This window comes from Haemaphysalis longicornis, unplaced genomic scaffold (assembly GCF_048455015.1).
Source record: "Haemaphysalis longicornis isolate Haplotype H1 unplaced genomic scaffold, Haemaphysalis longicornis Haplotype H1 scaffold_3, whole genome shotgun sequence".
NCBI classification, from domain to species: Eukaryota; Metazoa; Arthropoda; class Arachnida; order Ixodida; family Ixodidae; genus Haemaphysalis; species Haemaphysalis longicornis.
In genome coordinates this window covers 173,199,155-173,219,904 of record NW_027526335.1, presented here as the reverse complement: position 1 = coordinate 173,219,904, position 20,750 = coordinate 173,199,155, and the positions used below count along the sequence as shown (strand labels likewise).

General features: G+C 44.7%; 1 protein-coding gene across 1 annotated transcript in view; it reads left to right on the top strand.

Annotated features, from left to right (window-relative positions):
- The window catches only part of LOC144175799 (cytochrome P450 4V2-like), a 59,568-nt gene extending 40,774 nt beyond the window's left edge, over positions 1-18,794 (top strand). The window contains exons 7-11 of the mRNA XM_077704802.1: positions 955-1,107; positions 5,011-5,184; positions 9,209-9,275; positions 16,527-16,700; positions 18,519-18,794. Coding sequence (XP_077560928.1) covers positions 955-1,107; positions 5,011-5,184; positions 9,209-9,275; positions 16,527-16,700; positions 18,519-18,694 — 744 coding nt within the window. The 3' untranslated portion in view covers positions 18,695-18,794. The remainder of the gene's footprint in view (positions 1-954; positions 1,108-5,010; positions 5,185-9,208; positions 9,276-16,526; positions 16,701-18,518) is intronic.
- The last annotated feature ends 1,956 nt before the right edge of the window (positions 18,795-20,750 follow it).

Genomic DNA, 20,750 nt, shown 5'->3' with positions numbered 1-20,750 from the left:
CTGCCATATTTCGTATGTTGCAGTGTATAGGTTATACGGAAACAATGCTTTGAAGATTTCGAGATTTTCATTGCAGTTGACCCCTAAAACATTGCTATGTTGTCCTTGCACGCCTCGTATTGAAGACAAAATGCAGGAACCACTGAAACAGCATGAGGGAAAGCGCTGTCAGAAAACTTCAACGTTGCCCTTTCCGTCCGATGCGTTGGAACAGGGGAGACAATGCTGCTCGTGTACGCGTACAAAACCACTATATTCTTGTGGTGGCTATTCGTGAGCTTTCAGGGGAATGGATTCTAGGGAAAAGATCACCCTATCGGTTATCAATCCCCTAAGCGACTGTATATACTGCACGTCGTTGTGTAAAGGCAGGGCTGGAATAAGGGGCGATCGCAATCCTGAGGTTTAGCTAGTGGGAAACACCTCAGCGTCCCTCACCGAGAGCTCTCCCGCAACCTTCTTCAACAGCTCACCAGCCTATTGCCAGTGGCTAGGCCACCGCCGCAAACGCACTGCCCGGCGTACCCCGAGAGAAGCCTAGTCGCCAAAGGTACGAGGGTGTGCGGATCAGCGGTATGAAGGGGGTACTTTGCATGACCATTGCACTGGCGCTTGGACACTAGGACGACAGAAGTGAGCTGATGGGCAGTCGTGCTTTGTTGTTCGCGAGGACGGGCGATGGTGAAATCGGTCGATGTTCTCGGGTGAGTACTGCCGTGGCCGTGGGTAAAGGAGTTATCTACAACCAACTTTTTTACCACCACAGGGCGCCTCAGTTCTTCGGCCTGCCGTAGAGGGCAATTCCACTAGCTTCCGATTTGTGGCTATGAGGCATTAAAGTTTTCGAAGCCGTAGAGCCAAAACAAATGCTTTCCCAAAAATCGTACTGGGCGCGGCGACGGTGACATTGAAGCTGTGCATTCACGTTTCTAACCGTAGGTAATATATTTGCAGATACTGGAAAAGAGACTGGCCGACTACAAGAAGGGCATAAGAGATCCCATTTCGAGTAACGTATTTCTCGAAATCCTTCTGCGAATGTGGGCCGAAGAAGGGACGTTGACCAAGATCGACGTCCGCGACGAGTGCACGGCTATGCTCATTGGGGTAAGAAACGCCGCTGCCAACTTCCACATCTCAAAAGGTATCTGGTGAACTGTGTGGGCTTCTGAATGTGTTATCGCAGAAGTGACATAGTTGCCTCAATTTCTACATTGAATACTTTCGATACATATTAGACATACAGAAACAAATTGGTTGAAGCTGTATCTTGCCAACCAGTGGGTAACGCAGATATATCACCAAGGGGCGTTGTTTCCAATTCAATTCAATTATTTTATTTCACGCATTTGTACAGACGAAACAATGGGGCCAAAAACAATGGGGCCCTTAGCAAAGCTGCGAGCATTGGGCCCGTGCAAGTCGTAAATACACTAACACCGACTCAGGCTATAGGACGTAAATTAAATGTGCGTAATTCCCTTCATAATCTGCGCGTACAGCTAAAGGTGGAAACTAATTTGGTCTCCACTAAAGTTATGTGATTTAGGTTATTTATGTCGATTACAAAGGAGAGAATGGACGAAAACGGCTGGAAAATTTGCAGTTGATGAATTGTAGATTTACAATAGGTAGTGGTTAATAGTCCCCGATTCGGTTTTCAACGCAAAACTGATATAAGTGCTCTACTTTAAAATGGTCTTGGAGGACATTCCACATTATCGCTCCATATAGTTATTTCTGTATATTATATAAATTGCCAACCGGTAGAATGTTTACGTTTTTTTTGTTTTTTCGGTCTGTGGGCTATAAGTAACTTGTTTGTGAGAGGGGGATCATTCAGTATTTCGTAGGCAATACAGGCGGTACCGTAGTTTCTGGCGACTAAGAACGGCGTAGTACCTAGGTTTTTAAAGATTGGAGCAGAGTGATGCGTACGATTGAAAGTGTGATAATTCTGGCAGCTCATTTTTTCAGTGTTATGACGGAGTCCATATAAGTTAAATCGGCATATACCCCCCCCCCCCCCCCGGCCACCTGATGGCATAGAATACGTTAGGTGATAGTGAAATATTCCGAAATGCAGCATTCGAAAATTTGTAAGGGGAAATGCTGTCGTGCCTGATATAAGGTAAGACATGATTTTCTAAGCTAGAGCAGAAATATGGGCTTCATAATGTATTCCTTTTCTAACGTTCCACCAGTATAACAGTAGGGTTAACTTCTGAAACTGTAGATGTTGCTAACTTCAGGTTTATTTTCGTAATGACCCCACTTCCAAACAGCCCCCCCCCCTCTTCTTAGGCCACTGGCCACCCCTTTTCGTAATAGAGATTTATGGATAAATACATTTTCGTAATGTCTTGGTTTTCGAATAAATATTATGACTTTAGTTTTCGATAGGTGTAATGATTTTCAATAATCAGGAAATAATTATTCTGCGTTACTCAGTACCTTATTTGCCGAGGGTTGTATTTGCTTAATTTCCTTGTCTGAAATTACTGACACTGTCTCGTCAGCGTAGACTATTGTTCGCGTGTTACTAATAAATTTTCAACATCATTCATTTACAGTCAAAATAAAATAGGTCCCAATTCAGAGCCCTGTGGGACGCCGTGGGTCATGGGAAGTAGGTCGAAACACTGTGTGTCAACCTGTACACACTGCGGACGGGATTGCCGATAGATTCAAAGGAAGGTTAGCGTATTTTTACAGAACGCATTGCGTTCGAGACTGCGTATTAGTATTTCATGATATACAGCATAAAACGGTAGTTTTATATCTAAGAAAATACCGATAATGCTCATTCAAGCAGTTGCTAATATTATTTGCAACGCAAATCACCGCTGTGATAGTCCATGTTTTCAGGCGAAGGCCCTGTTGGCTTTTCGTTAAAGGTCATATTTTATTACATACTAAGTATTTCGCGTTGATAATAGTTTTTGAAAACACAAGTTTGTTATAGTAAGCACTGAGATTTGTCTAAAGTTTCTGAACTGATCCTGCTTGCCACTCATAAATTCGTGTAATTCTGGCTATTTTTAGTGAATCTGGGAATTTACCGGAGTGCTAAGCAGTATTTTTATGAGCTAAATCAGGGCAAATAATGTATGTTTAATTATATCGTATAGAAACTGTCACCTCACTTGTTGGTAATCTCACGCTTACATCGCTTACTTTTTCAGGGGTAATATCAAAAAATGCAAAAGAGTGCAGTGGGTGTGCCGGCAGGGTGACATTACAACGGAAGTGTAAATGAAGCGCCGAATTCCTAGCAATGCTGCGGAAACGTTCATAAAACTTGCCTCCAGAATTGAATTGCAGCCTTCATATGGGGAAATATCTGGAAACTTTGGGACATCAGTTTTTGCCATTCCAAACGGAACTAATGAATTCCCAAAATTTTCTCGATGTCAGATTATCTACTATGATGCGAGCATGATACTCTTTTTTGATCAACGTATCTACGCCAAATATTTATTTTTATAGCACGCGTATATATACATTCCTTTAGCATTGCACGTGTGTTATTTATACTTATGACAGCAATATTATTTCTTGTAAGAAAGCTCTAGGGCGCTACCTGTAATCGACGGATGGACTGTTGTTTCGTAGCTTCTCTTAGTACGTGAAGGTGTTACAGCTATACACTGTACAATCGCGCCATAAAATTGCTCATATAATTCTTGGGGGCCATTGCGAGATATCGCAGGATCTCTTATCGCTAACAAATTTTTGAGTATTTGGTTCTCATCAAGTCATGTCGAGGTCTACATAGCATGCATGAAGTACCGCTAGAAAGTGCAACAAAGCGATGAGCCGGAAAAGTGCCCTGATGTGACAGGATAGCGTTAGAACGGTGGTTTGGGCTAGTTGGTGGTGCATACTGAAATTGCAAACAGCGCGAAAACACGGGACAAGGAAACGACGACACACTTTTCTGGGTATATTTTGCAACCCCCGCAATAAACCAACCAGTTGTTAGAAAACAGCGCCTTGTGTCGTCGTTTCCTTGTCCCGTCTTGTCGCGCTGTTTCCAATTTCAGTGTCAGGATAGTTTACCGCAGGCAGTCCTTTATCAGAGCTAAGGTGTATTAACAAGTGATCTATGAGTGTGCTAGAATTGCTGCCTATTCGCTTCGGGGATTTTATGGTGTTGCAGAAGCCATACGATTCAGACAACGTTTCGTATGCAAGGCGAGTGTTAGCTATTGGGTTTAGGATAATATCACCCCACAAAATGCACTTTTTTTTACTTACCGCGAGTGGTTAGAAAAGGACGGATAAAACAACCCTTGCACGCAGAAGGATCTGCCTTGAAAAGTAATTCCGTTCGCACTTCAAACCGTGCAAAATACGACGGAAGAAGAAACGGGAAAGTTCGCAGGATTAGCACTGTGGCTTCCAGTTGCGGCGGGGAAAGAGATTTTTCATAGTCCTGAGGCACGCGGATGACTGGCCGCACTTCTCATGCGCACAACTAATAGGCCCGAGCCCGGCTCGCTCCCGCATCAAAAGGCCTGAGTCCGGCCCTGGCTCGCGCCCAAAAAGCCATGTCTGGCCCGTTCCCGGCCCGAGGTGGTAAAGAACTGCCTTACTTGGTCGGGCCGGAGCTGGGCTTTCCGGTAGGCCCGGTCCCGGACAGTTGTCTAAACCAACGTACTCACGTCCGCTCGCGTGGCTGCCTCAATCCAGAGAGTGCCTCCCTTCGCCCGCGCAGCAGGACCAGCCTGCCGGTCCTCCGATCAGTGACGTGGGAGGGTGCGTCGTGACCATGACCGTGACACACCTGCCTCATGGCAGGAGCAGTGGGCGCTGTATGGGAGATGGGGATCCCCGCTCACGCCTCCGAGGTTCACCGGGAGGAGTAGGAAACATGGCGGATCCCCGCAGTTCCCACAGCCTGAAGCTTGCGATTTCGCTCCGTGTGCAGGCGGCGCTTTGGCGAAGAGCCCGTCTCGAATGCCCCATAAAATGCCGGCCTTGAAGTTCATCATTATCCATTCGCAGGGGTTTGACCCGACTGCAAACAAGATCGCGCACACCCTCCACCTGCTCGGCCTCCATCCAGAAGCTCAGGCTAAGGTGCACGGCGAAATAGACTTGGTCTGCGGAGAGGGCTGGGACACTCCAATCACAAACGAGGAGCTGAAGGATCTTACGTACATGGACTGTGTATTAAAGGTGAGTGACTGTACTACCCCGAGCACTATTCGTGCTTTTGGCCAGCCTCCCGATTAACATGCGGCGGACATTGCGTAAAAGTTAGCCTGTCGCGCATTTAACGTGTCAACTGCAACATGCACGCATGTTGATAGGTTCACTTCCTGGAGCCGTTCTTCGGGGCTGGGTGCGATATCGAAATACGGGCCTTGCGAAATATTTGACTCGGCCAGCAGAGAAAGGAACCTGCAGCGTTGCGGAATAATTGCCGTGATTCCATACAAACTCAATTACGGAGAATTAGTATTCGCCGCAATCTCATTCTTTTCCATTCCTTCGAATGCGACAACTTAGCAAATCCTCACTGCGTAAATACTGAAGTTCAAGGACACAAAATAGTGCCTTGTACAGGACGAACAAATGCATTACCCACACACAGCACTATGTCACTGTGTAGCATCTTCGCGCAGTTCTGAGCACTGTTTGGTTCCTTGATATAAACCAGCAAGTACACACACTTCCCTTGCTACCAGTTCTCTTCCATTTCTCTGGTTCTTCATTGCAGAAACGTCCGGTTTTCGCTGCATACTCTTACGGACTAATTCAGCAAAGGCTGATCTCACAGGCAGTCTGCAACCGTTAAAACGCACAAACACGTCACAAAAGCCAAAGCATGGCAGCAGTTTGGCGACATATATCGTACAGAACTACCCCCCTTTTAATTACATAATGGGCAGTGTTCTCGCTAATTAATATAGTTTTGCACTGGCAGCGTGTGGGTTTGATGACTCGCTCTTTCGCGGCGATGAAGGAAGCTGTGGGTGCATTGTTGTCACATTGTTCCGTTTCGTTGCGCAGCTTACAGCGAGATATATTGCTGTCCTGTTTGCGAATCACAACACCAGTTCAATTGTTCTGCTGTAGCTAGCTCACACGCATGTCGTTTTTATATCCCTTACCGCAACGTGCACTACAAATAATTAACATTGCAAAAAAATGTCGCCATACTGATGCGATGGATAGGGGGCCGCCATTAGTTATAGGGTAAATAGTTTTCGTTGCACTGTACAAAAATGAATACCTCTGTTACAATGCGCTCATTTCCACCATTATTTTCCTGGCATTGCCTTACGTGACACTGAAGTGATATGTAAGCACAGTAAAAATACTGGCGCAGACAACCTTAGGCCATGTTGCGACCACTCTAAATGCGTTTACGTGAATTTCTTTAGTAGAAAAACTAATTTGAATGGCTGCTGTCATTTATTTGTCTTCGTAGCCGATTTGCTTTGACGTTTCCTATTACGTGAACTGATCCGTATTGGCTAGTCTGCGCTGCTGGTGCCGATGGAATCGGTCGGCCAAATCGCGCGCTGAGCCTGACAAGTGTGGCGTTACTTTTAGAGTTGGTATAATGTGTCAAGGTTAGAAAGGTGTATGATGTGAAAATAACTCCACAGTACCTCAAATGAAACACAGTAATCTCTCGATAACTCAAACTGCGATATCTCGAAATATCGGTTCGCTGAAATGTTTTTTACCGCACATTTACCTTCCATAGGCGCTATGTATTTGCCCCCTTTATCCCAAAACGTTTTTTGGGGGACCACGGATATGTCGAAATGTTGACAGAGAGTACACAAGGCAGTTTTCTACAGGCAGCTGGTAAGCTCTCCGCGTAGTTCCCTTAAGGCCTAGCTCCCACCACGCGCCGAACGCGGTTGCGAACGGCAAATTTACATGGAGTATGCACTGTACGAGAACGATGTCCCCAATACCGGAATGCTGTCCAACGCCTGCGTCATTGAGATAGCTGTTGATGGCGCAGCTGATCATGCGGATGATGAGGAGCAGTGAATAGTGCGTACAATGGCCGAAACAAGAAGCGTGCTGTGCGTGCTTCGGAACATGGAAAACGTAGCATTGGTCACAAACAATTGGTGCGATGCATTGAGCAGCTTGAGAACGCTTTTCTGGGACCAGATGCGAACGTGAAATAGGCGAGCATCACGCAGTTCTTTCTTCTCCACTGATAAAAATTAATTTTGCCTGCAAATTGCTTTGCCTTTAATACGAAAGCTTCCCTTTGCCGTGGAGCTTTCTTTACCAGCATGGTAGCTGTTCTTTTAATGATCTGGCCAAAAATTTTCAGCATTTCACTTAACTAGAAATTCCTCTTATCTCGAAATTTTTAGTGGATTTTTTTACTACGAGTTAAGGAGAGATTACTGTATGTAGAATGCTCACGACGCTCAGACGACTTCGCTCCGCTGGTGTTGTAAGCTGCATATGCGTGTACAACTAGTACACGTGTAGCAAACCTAAGGCCAATTAAAGGCAGAAGAACAGTCGGAGAAATTATTCTAGGTAACAGAAAAGGAAAATCAGCCGAATCTTTCATCGTAAAGCGTGAAGCTATGGTACGGGAGCCCTCTTTGCGCTAGCTGACGGGCGTGCAGCGGGATCAAACAGTTGCGATGGGTTTTCTTTGTTTGAACGCAATCGCTGGTGATCGGATATTCGCGAGGGCTAGAGGAACGCTTACTGCATAGCGCTATCGAAAAAAAAAATGCTCAGATTAGCAGCTCGCAGTGCTGCAATTCGACAAGCAAATATGAATGTACGACTGGTGGTGGGTAAACAATGTTAAAATTGGAAATGACATTTTTTTTTAGTTTCTATTCTGCTCGTTTACCCCAAGAGGGATTACCTGCCTTCCAGATTTCAAAAAAAAAATTGATAGATTTCTGAAGAAAATAGCTCACTTTGTTTTTGTCACAGTACTTCGTGAAGAGCCTGGTGTCTGGGGTTTTTCTGGCGCTTTATGCAATTTAGGAGCAAGATCACGCAGCATGTTTGTGCAGGTAACGCAGGTACAAATGGGTACAAAAACCTACACAAAACTTAAAAAATAGAGGCGTTTTAAGAGGCATCTCAACTTAAAGTTTTTTTTTTGTTCTGAATTATGCGCTCATTCCTTCTTAACGGTACGTCAAATATTTTATTCAGAGCCCTCGTTTACCCTTGTACGAAGAATCATTGGCTAAAACGTTAACTTTTAACCCCAGTAGTTTCCGTTGTATCTGCCTACAAAGTCCGGAAAAATATTTGCATCTAAGCTAGACTTGACATGATTTTAAGTACATGCCATTGGTGCACCCTACTGCGACAACAAAAACGTTGATTTGTTTTCTATTGTATTATATTAAGTGATTTCTACGCAGCAAATTTTTATTGCAATTGAGCAGCATGTCTACATCAGCATAAATATTACTAATCGTTTCAGATCATTATATTCCTAGATATACGCCCATAAAATTGGCCGAGGCACAGGAAGGTAGCGATCGCGGTACCCCTTGCTGGGTTCCACGTTTTCTCGCAGTCAGCCAATTTAATTTATAGTGAGAAAATTTGTGAATCTGGACATTACAATAACTAGGCAATGATACCAAAAACCTCGGGTAAATTTAGCATACCTGCAAAGTGTCATATTAAAGTACATTACCAAAACTTTGGCCATTAAGATTTATCACTGGTGCGAAAATTTATTACTTAAGGGGTACTCACCTGTTAACATTCGTGTGGGGCTTGAAAACTATCGTTTACCAATACGAAAAGCTTTACAAATACATATTAATATTCACAACGGTTAGTTTGCTTATTTTTGAGATATGTCACTTCTGTGCTGAAATAAAAAATAAAACCCTTGCTTTCCACACAGCTAGTGCCATCTAGTGAAAACTGCGCAAACCAAACTGCGTTTTTTATTTTCTATTTCAGTAAAGAAGTGATATATTTATAAACCAGGCGAACTGTGCCGTTGGGGACATTTCAAGGGATATTTTTTTTCGTGTTTTTCGTGTTTTCTTTCGCGTTTTTTTCATGTTTTCGTGATGAAGTTTTTCGTGTGGGTACACGATGCTTTTTAAACCCGTGGGTCACGAATTAGTAAGTTCCACTGGAATGGGATCAGGTGAGTCCCCTTCAAAGTCGACGGCTTAAGTGCTTAGCAGCCATTATGCTCCGCTTTCTCCCTGTTTCGCAGGAAGCTCTCCGACTGTATCCTCCGGTGCCAGTTGTAAGCCGGACGCTAAGGAAAGACATTTCAATCGGTAAGTCCTTTTTTGTTGTTCATTTGCGGAACAATAAGACAAAAAAACACACAATAACTCAAGAAGTTAAGCGGTAGTTGAAGAGTCCAGTGACAATAGGGGTCAACAAATTAGACTAAAAAAGACACGTCAGTGTACGCATATGGCACACACCTGGCCGTAAGCAGCTGTTGAAACAGGTTGCACGTGATTAAAGGATGAGAGAGTCGTATATTTTGGTTGTGGTGGTGGGAGGGAACGGAGGTGCACATGAAGCAACAAATTAATGGCCAGAATTCTGGCTTACGGGCATACCTTAAAGGTATACTTACATTACATCGCAGTTTCTTGCAGGGCATACAACCAGTAGTTTGCGGTCCGCTGATGCTTCATTTAGAGAGAAAGTTCTCCAGATTCTTGATTGATTGATTGGAGGGTTGAACGCGCCGACGCAACGAAGGCGATGAGGCGCGCCGTAGTGGAGGGCTCCGGATTAATTTTGACCACCTGGGGATCTTTAACGTCCCCCAGATTCTTACTCCGCCTCTAAACAACGCTTGGCAGCCCGGGAAATATGCCTTTTGGGAATTCATTTTGAACAAGGATATTGTTATGGTTTCTGAGAAGGTATGTATCCAACTTTCGGGACGGAGGCTGAATGACTCACAATGACGTTGTTTACGGATTATGGTTTGGAGCTGCTTCACGGAGAATTTCGGTGCGGTTCAATTGGTTACTTCGCGTAATCGCGTCGTCAATTACCTGCTCTGAGTATTTTTTATTAAAGCGCCCGGTTTTTAGTTTTCGGCAATTGTAATCGAAATCCTTTTGGCCCGCGCAGATTCACCTACAATAGTTAGCGTGGCTATAAGGTATTGTGGTCTTGTAGTGCATGACGTGGCCGGGAAGCAGGGAAGAAAGATAGCGAGAAAGTGGACAAAAACATGTCCGCCAGGTGGGATCCCATCCCACGACCTTCATATTTCAGGGTTCGAATCCCACCCGGCGGGCACGTTTTTCTCCACTTTTTTCTATCTTTCAAACATTTCAAAAACTGTATTTGTTTAAATAAATCAATCAATGAGTGAATGAATGAATGAATCAATCAATCAATCACTTTTATTCCCGCTTCAAAAACTACAGCGAAAAGGAGTGGCCGGAGAAAGCGACGTTCATTTGCGGGGGCGTCCCACTTCACCCCCAGACAATTCGTAATAAGGCCTTTTGGAATGGGGTAATTCGTCGCCGGACAATTGGTTACGGGGGGCAGTTCATCGTAGGGCTATTGGACCCGCTGCGGTGGCTCAGTAGCTATGGCGTTGTGCAGCTGAGCCTGAGGGCTCGGGTTCCATTCCCGGCCGCGGTGGCCGCTTTTCTAATGAAGACAAAAAGCAAAAAGCCCAGTTTGTATTTCGCGCGTTCGGACTACGACTACGGACGTCAACGCGGGTGACATCGTGAGTTACTGAAATGCTCTGCATTTAAAAAATGCCCGTGTGTACGAGATTTCGGCGCACGTTAAAGATCCCCAGGTGGTCAAAATCAATCCGGAGCCCCCCACTACGGCGCGCCTCATCGCCTGTGTAGCGTCGGCGCGTTAAACCACAGAATAAAATCAAATCAAATCAAATCATAGGGCTATTATAGAAAAAAGATCTGTCCATTAACTTTAAATCGCGACGGGCTATTCCAAAAAAAGTGAATTGAATGTGTAGAAGATACAAGTTCAGAGACTTGCTAAGAAAAAAATAATCCACCACTGCTCGGGGGGGGGGGGGGGTGCATTTTGACCTGGCCAATCTTACCAAAGTGAAGCTTTAGTGGTCTCACTGATGGCGTCTGTAAAGCGAAAACACTGACCAGAAAGGCCAACGTTCACAGACGATCATGAATGATCGTGGGTAAAGTATCAGAAACAAACGCTTCCTGGCCGGAATCGAATGCGGGTTCCTCGTGTTATGAAGCTGGCGTATGTCCGACTGCTCCATTTTGACATGATAAAAAGTCCGTCCAAACTCAGACGACAACCAAAGAAACCGCCACGAGAAAGCTTCGTGTTCAACCATTGTCATCGTTAGAAAGAGGGGCGCATGATTTTCAGTCTAGGCCGAAATTTACTGGTTCAGTGAGCCTGCAGCGTCCCGAACGAACTGCAGCTTCCAGAACGAACCAACAAGATAAAGTTCTCCAGCCAAATGCCATAAAATAACTGGCGTAAGCGTTTCATCCCAGTCCCTATGGACGTCATCTGGACTGAAAGAGGCGGGGAAATGCTGGTTCGAGAAGGATTTTATATACCTTGAACCGAAAGACGGAGCAAAGCATCTGGATATGTCGAAGGAGAGGGACCTGCGAAGCGAACATGGGACTGACGTCTGTAATATGCGCGTTTTTAAAGTCACAGATAACCACAGTCATGCTCCAGACCCAGCCGTGGTTCGCTCTCTGAAAATCTGTCTGAGGTGGGAAGGCATGAATTTTCGTGCATGTGTTTGTCACGAGAGCACTATTGGCGGTGAGCGCGAACACGGGCGGCGCTGCGACGCGCGCCTCTGTGACGTCAGCTTAGGGATTCTCGCATTTGTCGTCTGCTTCACTCAAGCTCGCTCTCCCTGCTGTTTCTTTGCGCTCAGTCAACGTCTGATGCTTGTCCGCACCAGAATTGGCGTTTGGGTAAATTTTATCATATTAATAGGCTTAAAATCGCATACACGAGCTCATGGTGTGAGGTAAAGTTTAGTGTTGGATACCGCTACGGAAGAAACATTGCCGGCGTCGTCCCCTTCCTTGCGAAGCCTGTCCAGTGCGAAGCGCGAAGAGTCCGAACTAGGCGTAAGCTTCTGTATTAAGCAATCTTTCGAACAAAGGGAACAGTCAGCTGCTCATGACCGACAACAGAAAAAATGGAAGACCAAAACGAAATCTAGGCCTTTAGCACTGTTGGCTTTGGCAGAAAGCATTACGATTCCCGGTAATCATATGTTAGGTAAAACTGTTTTCGAAACCTTGCCGAACGCTCCAAAGTATTGTATCGCATCGCTTTACGTTGTCATGGCATGAAAGTATGCCGACATTCACTATGGGCTAAAAAACTGTAGGTTATTGAGTTCCAAATAACCCATAGTTTTATACCAGGCTCCTAACCAGTAGCAGGTTTATTGAGCGAAACGAGTCACGTCTACGTTAAAGATACAATAACACTATGTCTGTTCAGACCTGAAGGGATATTTGGGTACAGTTTCCAAAGCCATATATCTTCCCGATATTCGGATATGCGTTATAGAAAAACTGTACTCAAGAGGATCCGGAGGAGGAGTAGGGGGAGGAGTAGAAAACTTTATTAAACAATGAAATCGAGCTGGTTAGTGGGCCAGGTCCTCAGACCAAGACACAAGAGTAAAAGTAATTTTCTTCAATTGATAGAACGTCATCCTAAGTGGAATAGGATTTGTTCTTTGCGCCTGAAAGGGTTGGAAAGCAATAAAGACCTGCTTGGAAATATTCATTGGTTTAGATTCTTGTAATATGTGCAGGTGTACTATTTATTACGTTAGTTAGCGAGTATTTCAGGCCTTCAACACCGTAATCATGTCATCATTGTTCGGGTTGATAGTCAGTTCGTTATGACAACGATGGTTACGATAGAAATTCGGAGCACAAAAGCCGCCTTCGAGTACTGCGGACAACGTTGTTTGGGGCGCGATCGCGGTGGCGTAGCACAAACCTTCTCATTGTATTTGCATGTGAATAAACAAAGCACGCTGCGGTTATGCACCTTCTTGCACGCAGCCGTAATGAAAGCCACTTTGTGAAGAAGGGAATGTATGCCATACAACCTGAACAAAATATCCACAATGTGAGACTCCCAAACACCCCCAAACCTCCTAATAAGACGTTTGTGACGGTGCAGAAAAATTACTTCGTTGGGAAGAAAAAAACAAACCAGAAACATTCATCTGATACAAGACACAACGAAAGAAATAGAAGACTGCCGTTTTATTTCCTGCTGTGCGATGTGCGCGTGGGCTCGCTGCTTGGTACGTAGCATTAGACTGTTGAGTCTTCATAAGAACATCTCAAAAATACTGCAGGAAAGCCTACAGATTTTGGATACTTATCGAGGAGCTCTGAGCGCTGATCCTTGTGCGAATAAGCTAGACAGGACGAGTTACACACGATCTTCTGACCGATGCTCCGAAGAAAGTTGTTCTCTATCTCGTCGTGTGTTGCAAACTAGTGGGGGACACAGCTTCAAATTATTCAGATGCGTCAGAAGCTGGCAAAACAACTGACTCACTACAACTACGCTTTTTAAGGCACTACACCAACAAAGCGGGCGATTTCTAGCATAGACACTGCTACCACTCACAAGCGGAGTGTAGCAGACGACAGCGGCGCGAGTCCCTAAGCCGACGTCAGAGCCAGGGGGCGCCACTCAAACATCTCACCGCCAATAGATAAATGTATGCAGAGGGAACGTCGTGGCATTCAATTCACCGATGAAAGCCTTGGACATCACTGTTTACTTCTTCGATGCTTGTGTGTGCTTTGAGGTTTTCCGGAACACATGTTCGCTCCAATAAACTTTGTTCCTGGAAGATCCCTGCGTTGTCCCATCTTGATAACAGCTATCTCGATAACAGCGAGATTTAATTTTTGATTACAGATGTTAGAGCACCTAGTGAAGTACTTTCGTCGAAGCATGGTGAATGTCATTTGCGTCAATTCTCACGTTGATTAAAACGCACGACGCGTTCGTTCTGTGAAGGAGCGAGGTATCTGCCTTTTATAGATTACTTGCTTCCTCAATAAAATTGTGTTGTTTGTCTGCACTGTGCCCGTGTGGTGTCTTTGCCTCAGACTGTTGTTTCCACAGTAGTAGAATGAACCAGTGCCAACTAGCCCAGTTCACAGTATTTTGAGCAAATTAGTGGAAGCTACGAACCAGCATGTACTAAAACAAATATCAAAATAAATATTGAAATCAAAAGTATGTATCATTACGTAAACTCTAAAAAACGGAGACAGAAATAAAAAAAGCCCAGAAGGAAAGAAAGAAACTCGAATCAAAATTTCTGTATACACACCAACCCTTACAATGAATTCCACTTGCCACAAAAAACATGTTCTGAATGTAATGTAATTGCGTGTTTCTATGCTGTTGAATGTTCTATCGTTTGAATTTTTCATTGGTACATAATTCTGAAATGTGCGAGATGTTTTTGCTTTGATTGTGTAGCACTAGGAGTGTCCCGTGCTGTTGCATTTTCCATCTTCATTACGAGGGTAAAATTATTATTCTTTTTTCTTCGATGGTGATGCTTATTAAGGCGTAAAAACAAATTTTGGAATTGCTTCCTAGCTTCCACATCGGTCGTAAAAGACGTTGGGTCCTCGCCAAGCTACCTGCGGGTAGCTTTCTTGCATTTCTGCATTTTCTTTTCGTTAATGGCATAAAAGAAAGGCCAAAATGAGCTGAGAATAAATTCCTCTTATCCCTGCCCTAGTCTCCCTTAAGCCATTTTAATTATTCTTAAGCCACGGTACATTATGTTAATTCATCTCAGTACCTTTTTACTAATCCTCACTACAATTCCCCAATTGCTCATTACAAGGAAGCTCTCTTGATGTCAAAGCTGGCTGCGTCGGAACCAAAACGCACTGAAGGAAAGCCAAATTTGCACAATGGAAGGGCACACGATGATAATGATCACTAGATCATGGTCGAAATTTAACCTGGTTTCCTCTCGTTACAAACCTGACGTCTATCCGATTGCGCGATTATCGCATTTGGGTCGCTCAGAATTTCCTTTAGGTTCATCGCGCGGGGTAGGCTTACGACGTTGGCTGAGTTGAACGGGACTTAGCCAAAATCTAAAGCCAAAGTTGTTTAGCTTCGGGCTTTCGCAGGAGGAACAACGGCTCTGTAACGAGTACGATGGGTTTTGGGGGGCGTCGGAGCTCAGCTTTACGCGAGGGAAAAGTTTGCGGTTTTCTCAGTTTGTAATTTAACTCTCAGGCAGTTCTCACTTTGATTGTTCCCGGTTGCACTTTGATTCTGAGTCGCTTTGCACTGTGATCATTGCAGCTTTGACTTTGATTGCAACAGCTTTGACTGTGGCACTTCGCCATTTGATTCTCGCATGGAAGAGAGCTTCACCTTTCAACCATCATTGTCATTAGACGAACTTTTGTTACCTTTGAGCGTCATTATCATCAGATTCAAGGTTGGAAGCCAAGCCTTGGTTTGTTCTGAGCCTTCCTTGGAAAGTGGTGTATTGCTTCGTTCTTCTTCACGATGTCGTTATTGGAGGTGGACCTTTCAGTAAGACCTATAAGGTTTACCTTTAAAATCTTAAGCGCATGTAACTGGCTCTTGCGTAAACTGCGCAGGCAGTAGGTAGCATACAAGCTGTAGCATTTACCAGCATACAGGCTTGATGGCGCGTGCACACCGTAGCGAACCGTTGGAGCGAAATTGAAAATAAAACAAATCCTTTTTGGGGGATATTCACGCAGCCTGTTATAAGTTTTCCTTCTGAGGCTAACGCTTTTTCCAAGCCAATGCTCTGCAGAAATTGCCTGGTACGTTAACTCCACCTTTTGATTACTGCACCATAATTGCTTTGCCGACATTCACCACTGCCGGGTTACCATATGTGATTTCTGCCGTTACAGAAAGTTAGGCGGAAGATTGCCTCGGTGCCGATAACCATTCCCACTCGTACGATATTTTTAGCCTTATTGCTGCTGCCCTGCAGGCGACTTGCACTAATTTTGGGCACTTGACCCAATCGAAAGACTGTTTTTGCTTGTACACCTCAGCTTCCATTTATTTTTCTAAAAGCACAAGTACGTGTGTTTACCCGATGTTTTCTAAAAGCCTCGTGCACTTTTAGTTGAAGAACTCTTAAATCACTGAGATTTCCTTTACCTATAATTATCGAACCAGTGGCGTGTTGGTGCATCCAACGCGTTGCTCTTGAACATATCTCGCTTAGCGTAATTGTACCTCAAAGGGCAAAAGCTGGTCCCAATGTCCAAGTTCGTACATTTTGCTGGAAACCTACGCGCCCTAATTGGCAAAATGACGACGCAAAGCTGCTCCTTTCGTAGAAAGTAAGAGGAGTGCACGAACCTCGTTTTTCGTAGAATTCAAAGCAATAGCTACGATAATTTAGGACGCATAAAGTTGATGAACATTGATGGCGAGGATGCAATGCATGGTGCCTCTCTAAAGACTTACGGAATGACTTTCTTTTATATTTGCAGGGAAGTACACCATTCCTCGGGGCAGTGTGGGCTTCGTGGCTCTCTACTTTCTCCAGAGAAACCCGAGGTTTTACGAAGACCCTGATGCTTTCAAACCCGAGAGATTTATGGATCCGAAATTGGCCCACACCTTCGCTTTTGCCCCCTTCTCGGGCGGTGCTAGAAGTTGTCTCGGTAAGTGGCTGCTCAGCGCCGTCGTTAGCTTGTCCGCGGTAACACGTAGCTAAGAAGGCTGCATTTGCTGCGTATCTATAACAAAGAGAGAAAAAAACAGCTGGCTACATTATCTAGTGTTACTGAGAAGCCCTGGAGGGGCTAAAATGCGCAGCCTATATTGAATCCCCCAAACATCGCTATGGTCACTTGGAGGCGAAAAACTACGCGTGTTTTTTTGCACTCTTGATTATGCAGTTCTGGTAGCTTTTCTCGGCAATTTCGAGGTTGTTGAGGAATCGTTGAATGCAATTGAGAAAGGTGTTTATCCTTCAAATTTAGGCTACTATGCGTTTCGATAAAAACTAGATCTGGGTGTCGCTTCGGGATGCCAGAAAAACGGTGAGCAAATTCGAAATGATATAAAGTTATCTTGCACGAAGAAAGACGGAGCCTGCTGAAGTTCTCAAGCATACAACGTTTAGGCAGGCAAGCCATATGTGACAATGAGTGATGGTGGCCGTGACCGCTGCGTGCTGTACTTTGGCAGAACTGGGTGTTTTTTAATGCGTAGCATTCTTTGTTGAGTGCCCCCCTCCCTTAGCCAGGACCGTGTAACGCCCTGCATTTCAACGATATTGCAGATTTCGCGGAAGTTGCGCCTTTACTCGTTATAATAGCGTAAATGGAGATGTTTGGACGAGCAGAATGAAAAAAGCGAAAAATAGAAAATATATAAATAAATGCAAAAAAGCTCACACTCACGCGTAAGACTTGAAGGTAGCGGAGCTTTACGCAACCTTCACGACCAGCACGACAGTTTAAGTCCACCATTGCAGCCGATTTGGTTCTTCTTCGCTGCTTCAACGACCTTTACTCGATCATTGTTGCGATAAGTGTGAGCTACATTTACTTTTTTGGAAGTGACAATCATAGGACATAACCCTGGAGGCACGTACGCTATGACGTGTCTTTCCCGTTCCGAGCAAGTGTTTCCAGGATTACAGTGAACGATCAAGTCTTTATAGTTCCGAGAAAGTGTTGCCACGATTACGTAGAACGCGGGAGTTTTTTTTTTTCTGCCAATCTGGGCTAATGACCCTACGTAGGTGTGCTTGGTTTGACAAAACTTGCGTCGAGAATGGTAGGCGGCTGTCGGGAAGCACGCGCTCCAGTTCGCACGCTCAACATTTTCATGGTATTTTTGTTGTGGACAGGAGAACTTCCGATCTGTGAAAAAGCTTCGCTGTTAAAAATAGTGCAAATGGCGAACCGTGTAACGCCTTGAGAGTGGACAAAAATGCAAATTTCAGTAAAGTTTTACCTTTAACCCTTATAATTGCGAGAATGGAGATAGGTTTTAATTTGTCAAAGCCAAACGATATTGAAAATATGAAGATACTGCTGAAAATGGCGAATTGTGTACCGCCCCGCATTTCCCCGAAAACAAGATTTCACGGAAATGCCGCCTTCAATCGTTATAATAACGTAAATGGAGATAATTGGTCGAACAAAATCTTGAAAAACAAAAAAGTGACAATTATAGAAAAATACTGAAAATGGCGAAGCGTGTAACGCCCTGCATTTTCACAAAGAAATGCAGATATGTCGGAAGTAACACTGTAGGCGTTATAATAGCGTTAATGCGAATGGTTGGTCGCAGAGAACGTAGAAAAACAAAAAAAATGGGTGCAAAGAACTCACATCCCAGACAAGCCGCATAATAATACTATGCATTACTAGACATTTCTTTTTATTTCTGCAGACTTAAACTTGGATTGCAAGTTACCTATGGGGGGAAAACGTTTTTTCAATGTTTTTTTTTGTTAATTCTTTCAGGTCAAAAGTTCTCAATGATGCAAGCCAAGATTCTCTTGACCCATATTTTACGCCGCTTCGAAGTCACCTCTAAAATTCCAATGAACGATCTTGTTATGACCTCCGACTTTATTTTAAAGCCTGTCCAGGGCCTTGAAATCAAGCTCACTCCGAGAAGGCATCCTGCCGCCAGTTGAGATCATGGAACCAAAGAAAACGCAAGTTGTTCGCAGAACCAAGACTTAATTTTTTGTGCGTATTTTTCTTATATGAAATAAACCATTGTTTTCACGTGTTTCTGTAGCCCTTTTACTGCAAATGTCTCAGAAAAAGTCTAATAGTACACCTACCATGACTTACAAAATATTTTCGCAAAAGTGCAATATGGCGCTTTTCGTGATAACCCGTTGAGGCGCCGAGACTACATGGTGTTGCAAATTGATAGTGCAAAACATTCGTGTGTCTGCAACCGGGAATATGCGGCGGCCTGACGGCCTTTTTTCTATATGCGACGACACGACGTTCCTCCGAACCGGAGTCGTTCAGTCGTTATACCTTCCACGAAACTTAGGCTCCAGCTTCATTATAAATACAGTGCGCGCCGCTGCATGCGCCACAGATGCTAAAGTCGCATCCAGTGGCCACGCGTGGTGGAAGCCATATGTTCCATACTATAGACTAGAAGGGACACTGGCGCTGCAGTCGTCCAACCAGCTAGCAACCAATTGGGTGACGTAGACCTGTGATTGTCTAACTTGGCGTAACTTGGTGCCTAATGGTGGTCATGTGCACCTGTCTTCGAATTTTTCTTCGCCGTTTGTTTCGGCTTCGGCGTCGAAAGCTTGGACGGGTCGTTCCGGGGCAAAATTTCTGGGAGCGCCCAGTTACTGCATCTTAAATGAGCAAATATATCTGCTCAGCTAGAATGAAATGGATGCTGAAAGCAGTATCATCGCCGTGTAGTATGTCTCGAAACGAACGCAGACTCAGGATTCCGCACAAGGTAGACGGTATGAGCACGCTTTTTCATCCCATTCCCGCTCATGACGATGGTTAAGAGGACAACACGAGCGCTGTAGCAGCTACGCAAAATGAAAATCCCTTGCCCGCCGTAAGAATATGCGTAAAGACGGCGAATTTTTCCGGTAGGTGGGTCAGCACCTTATCATGGTAGAAAGCGGCGAAACACACACTAGGTCGTGAAGTGAAATCTCATTTGGATCGCGTTGAGTTACGCCGGCCCCAAGGGGTATCGCTGGCCCACTGAGCTGCCTCTCCTCAGCTCGCGCTGTAGAATCCATAAATTATGTGCTCAATCGTCACCTTTGCCCCTTACTAACTAACATCGCGCTCGCGTACGGTCGGATTTTGCTATAGGCCTCATGCGCTGGTATGGTGGCGCCACTGATGATGATGATGATCTGTGGACGTACCCTTTGTATCGGGCGGGCTCCAACATTGGTGCCCAGTACGTATAAACTGTTCACACACAAACCTAAAAAAGCAGCACACAAAAGCACACGAAATGACAATTTCAGAGAGCTCAGTTTCGTTCTCCGGGGAGCCGGTGCGTACGGTGACGGTCCATCACGCACTATGACTCACGTGCACACACACTGTCGTTGAGTTCAGTCTGCCTTTGCGGAATTTGAACCAGCGGCGCCCCCTGTCGATCCGCGCCGCATATTTTGCTCGTACCGTGCTTCGCCGGTCCGCGTATCCCGTGCGCAGGGCCAGCGTGACTACGCGAAGTGAGCCGTGCGTGAACTGTTCTGTGGCTTCGAATAAATAGGAAGCCCTGAGAAATACTAAAAAATAAAGGCTACTTCACCTGCGGAAAAAAAAAGAAACCAGACGCCAGCAACCATTTCTTCGGCATCAACGCAGGAAATTCAGGCCGAAACAGGGCCCTCAATATAGCCCTAGAACATGGTGTGATTCAAATGAATAGTTTAAAATGCAAGTGCGGCTGGGAGTAAGCAAAAATTATGGAATGTACATTTTAATTCGTCAGCATTTTTTGGTAATACCCCAGAGCTCAACCATTGTAACGCCTGGCATTTGCACAATAACGCACAATGGGAGATCGAAGTTAACGCGTCGTGATAGTGTAACTGTAGACCATTTGTCGAGTGAACTGAAAAATACATACCGGAAAAAGGAATAAAAATGAACTTGCTATATCGAGAAGTCTGCCTATTCACAACAATCACACGATTAACAAAACAAAATTATAAAGAACCCGGAAATGCA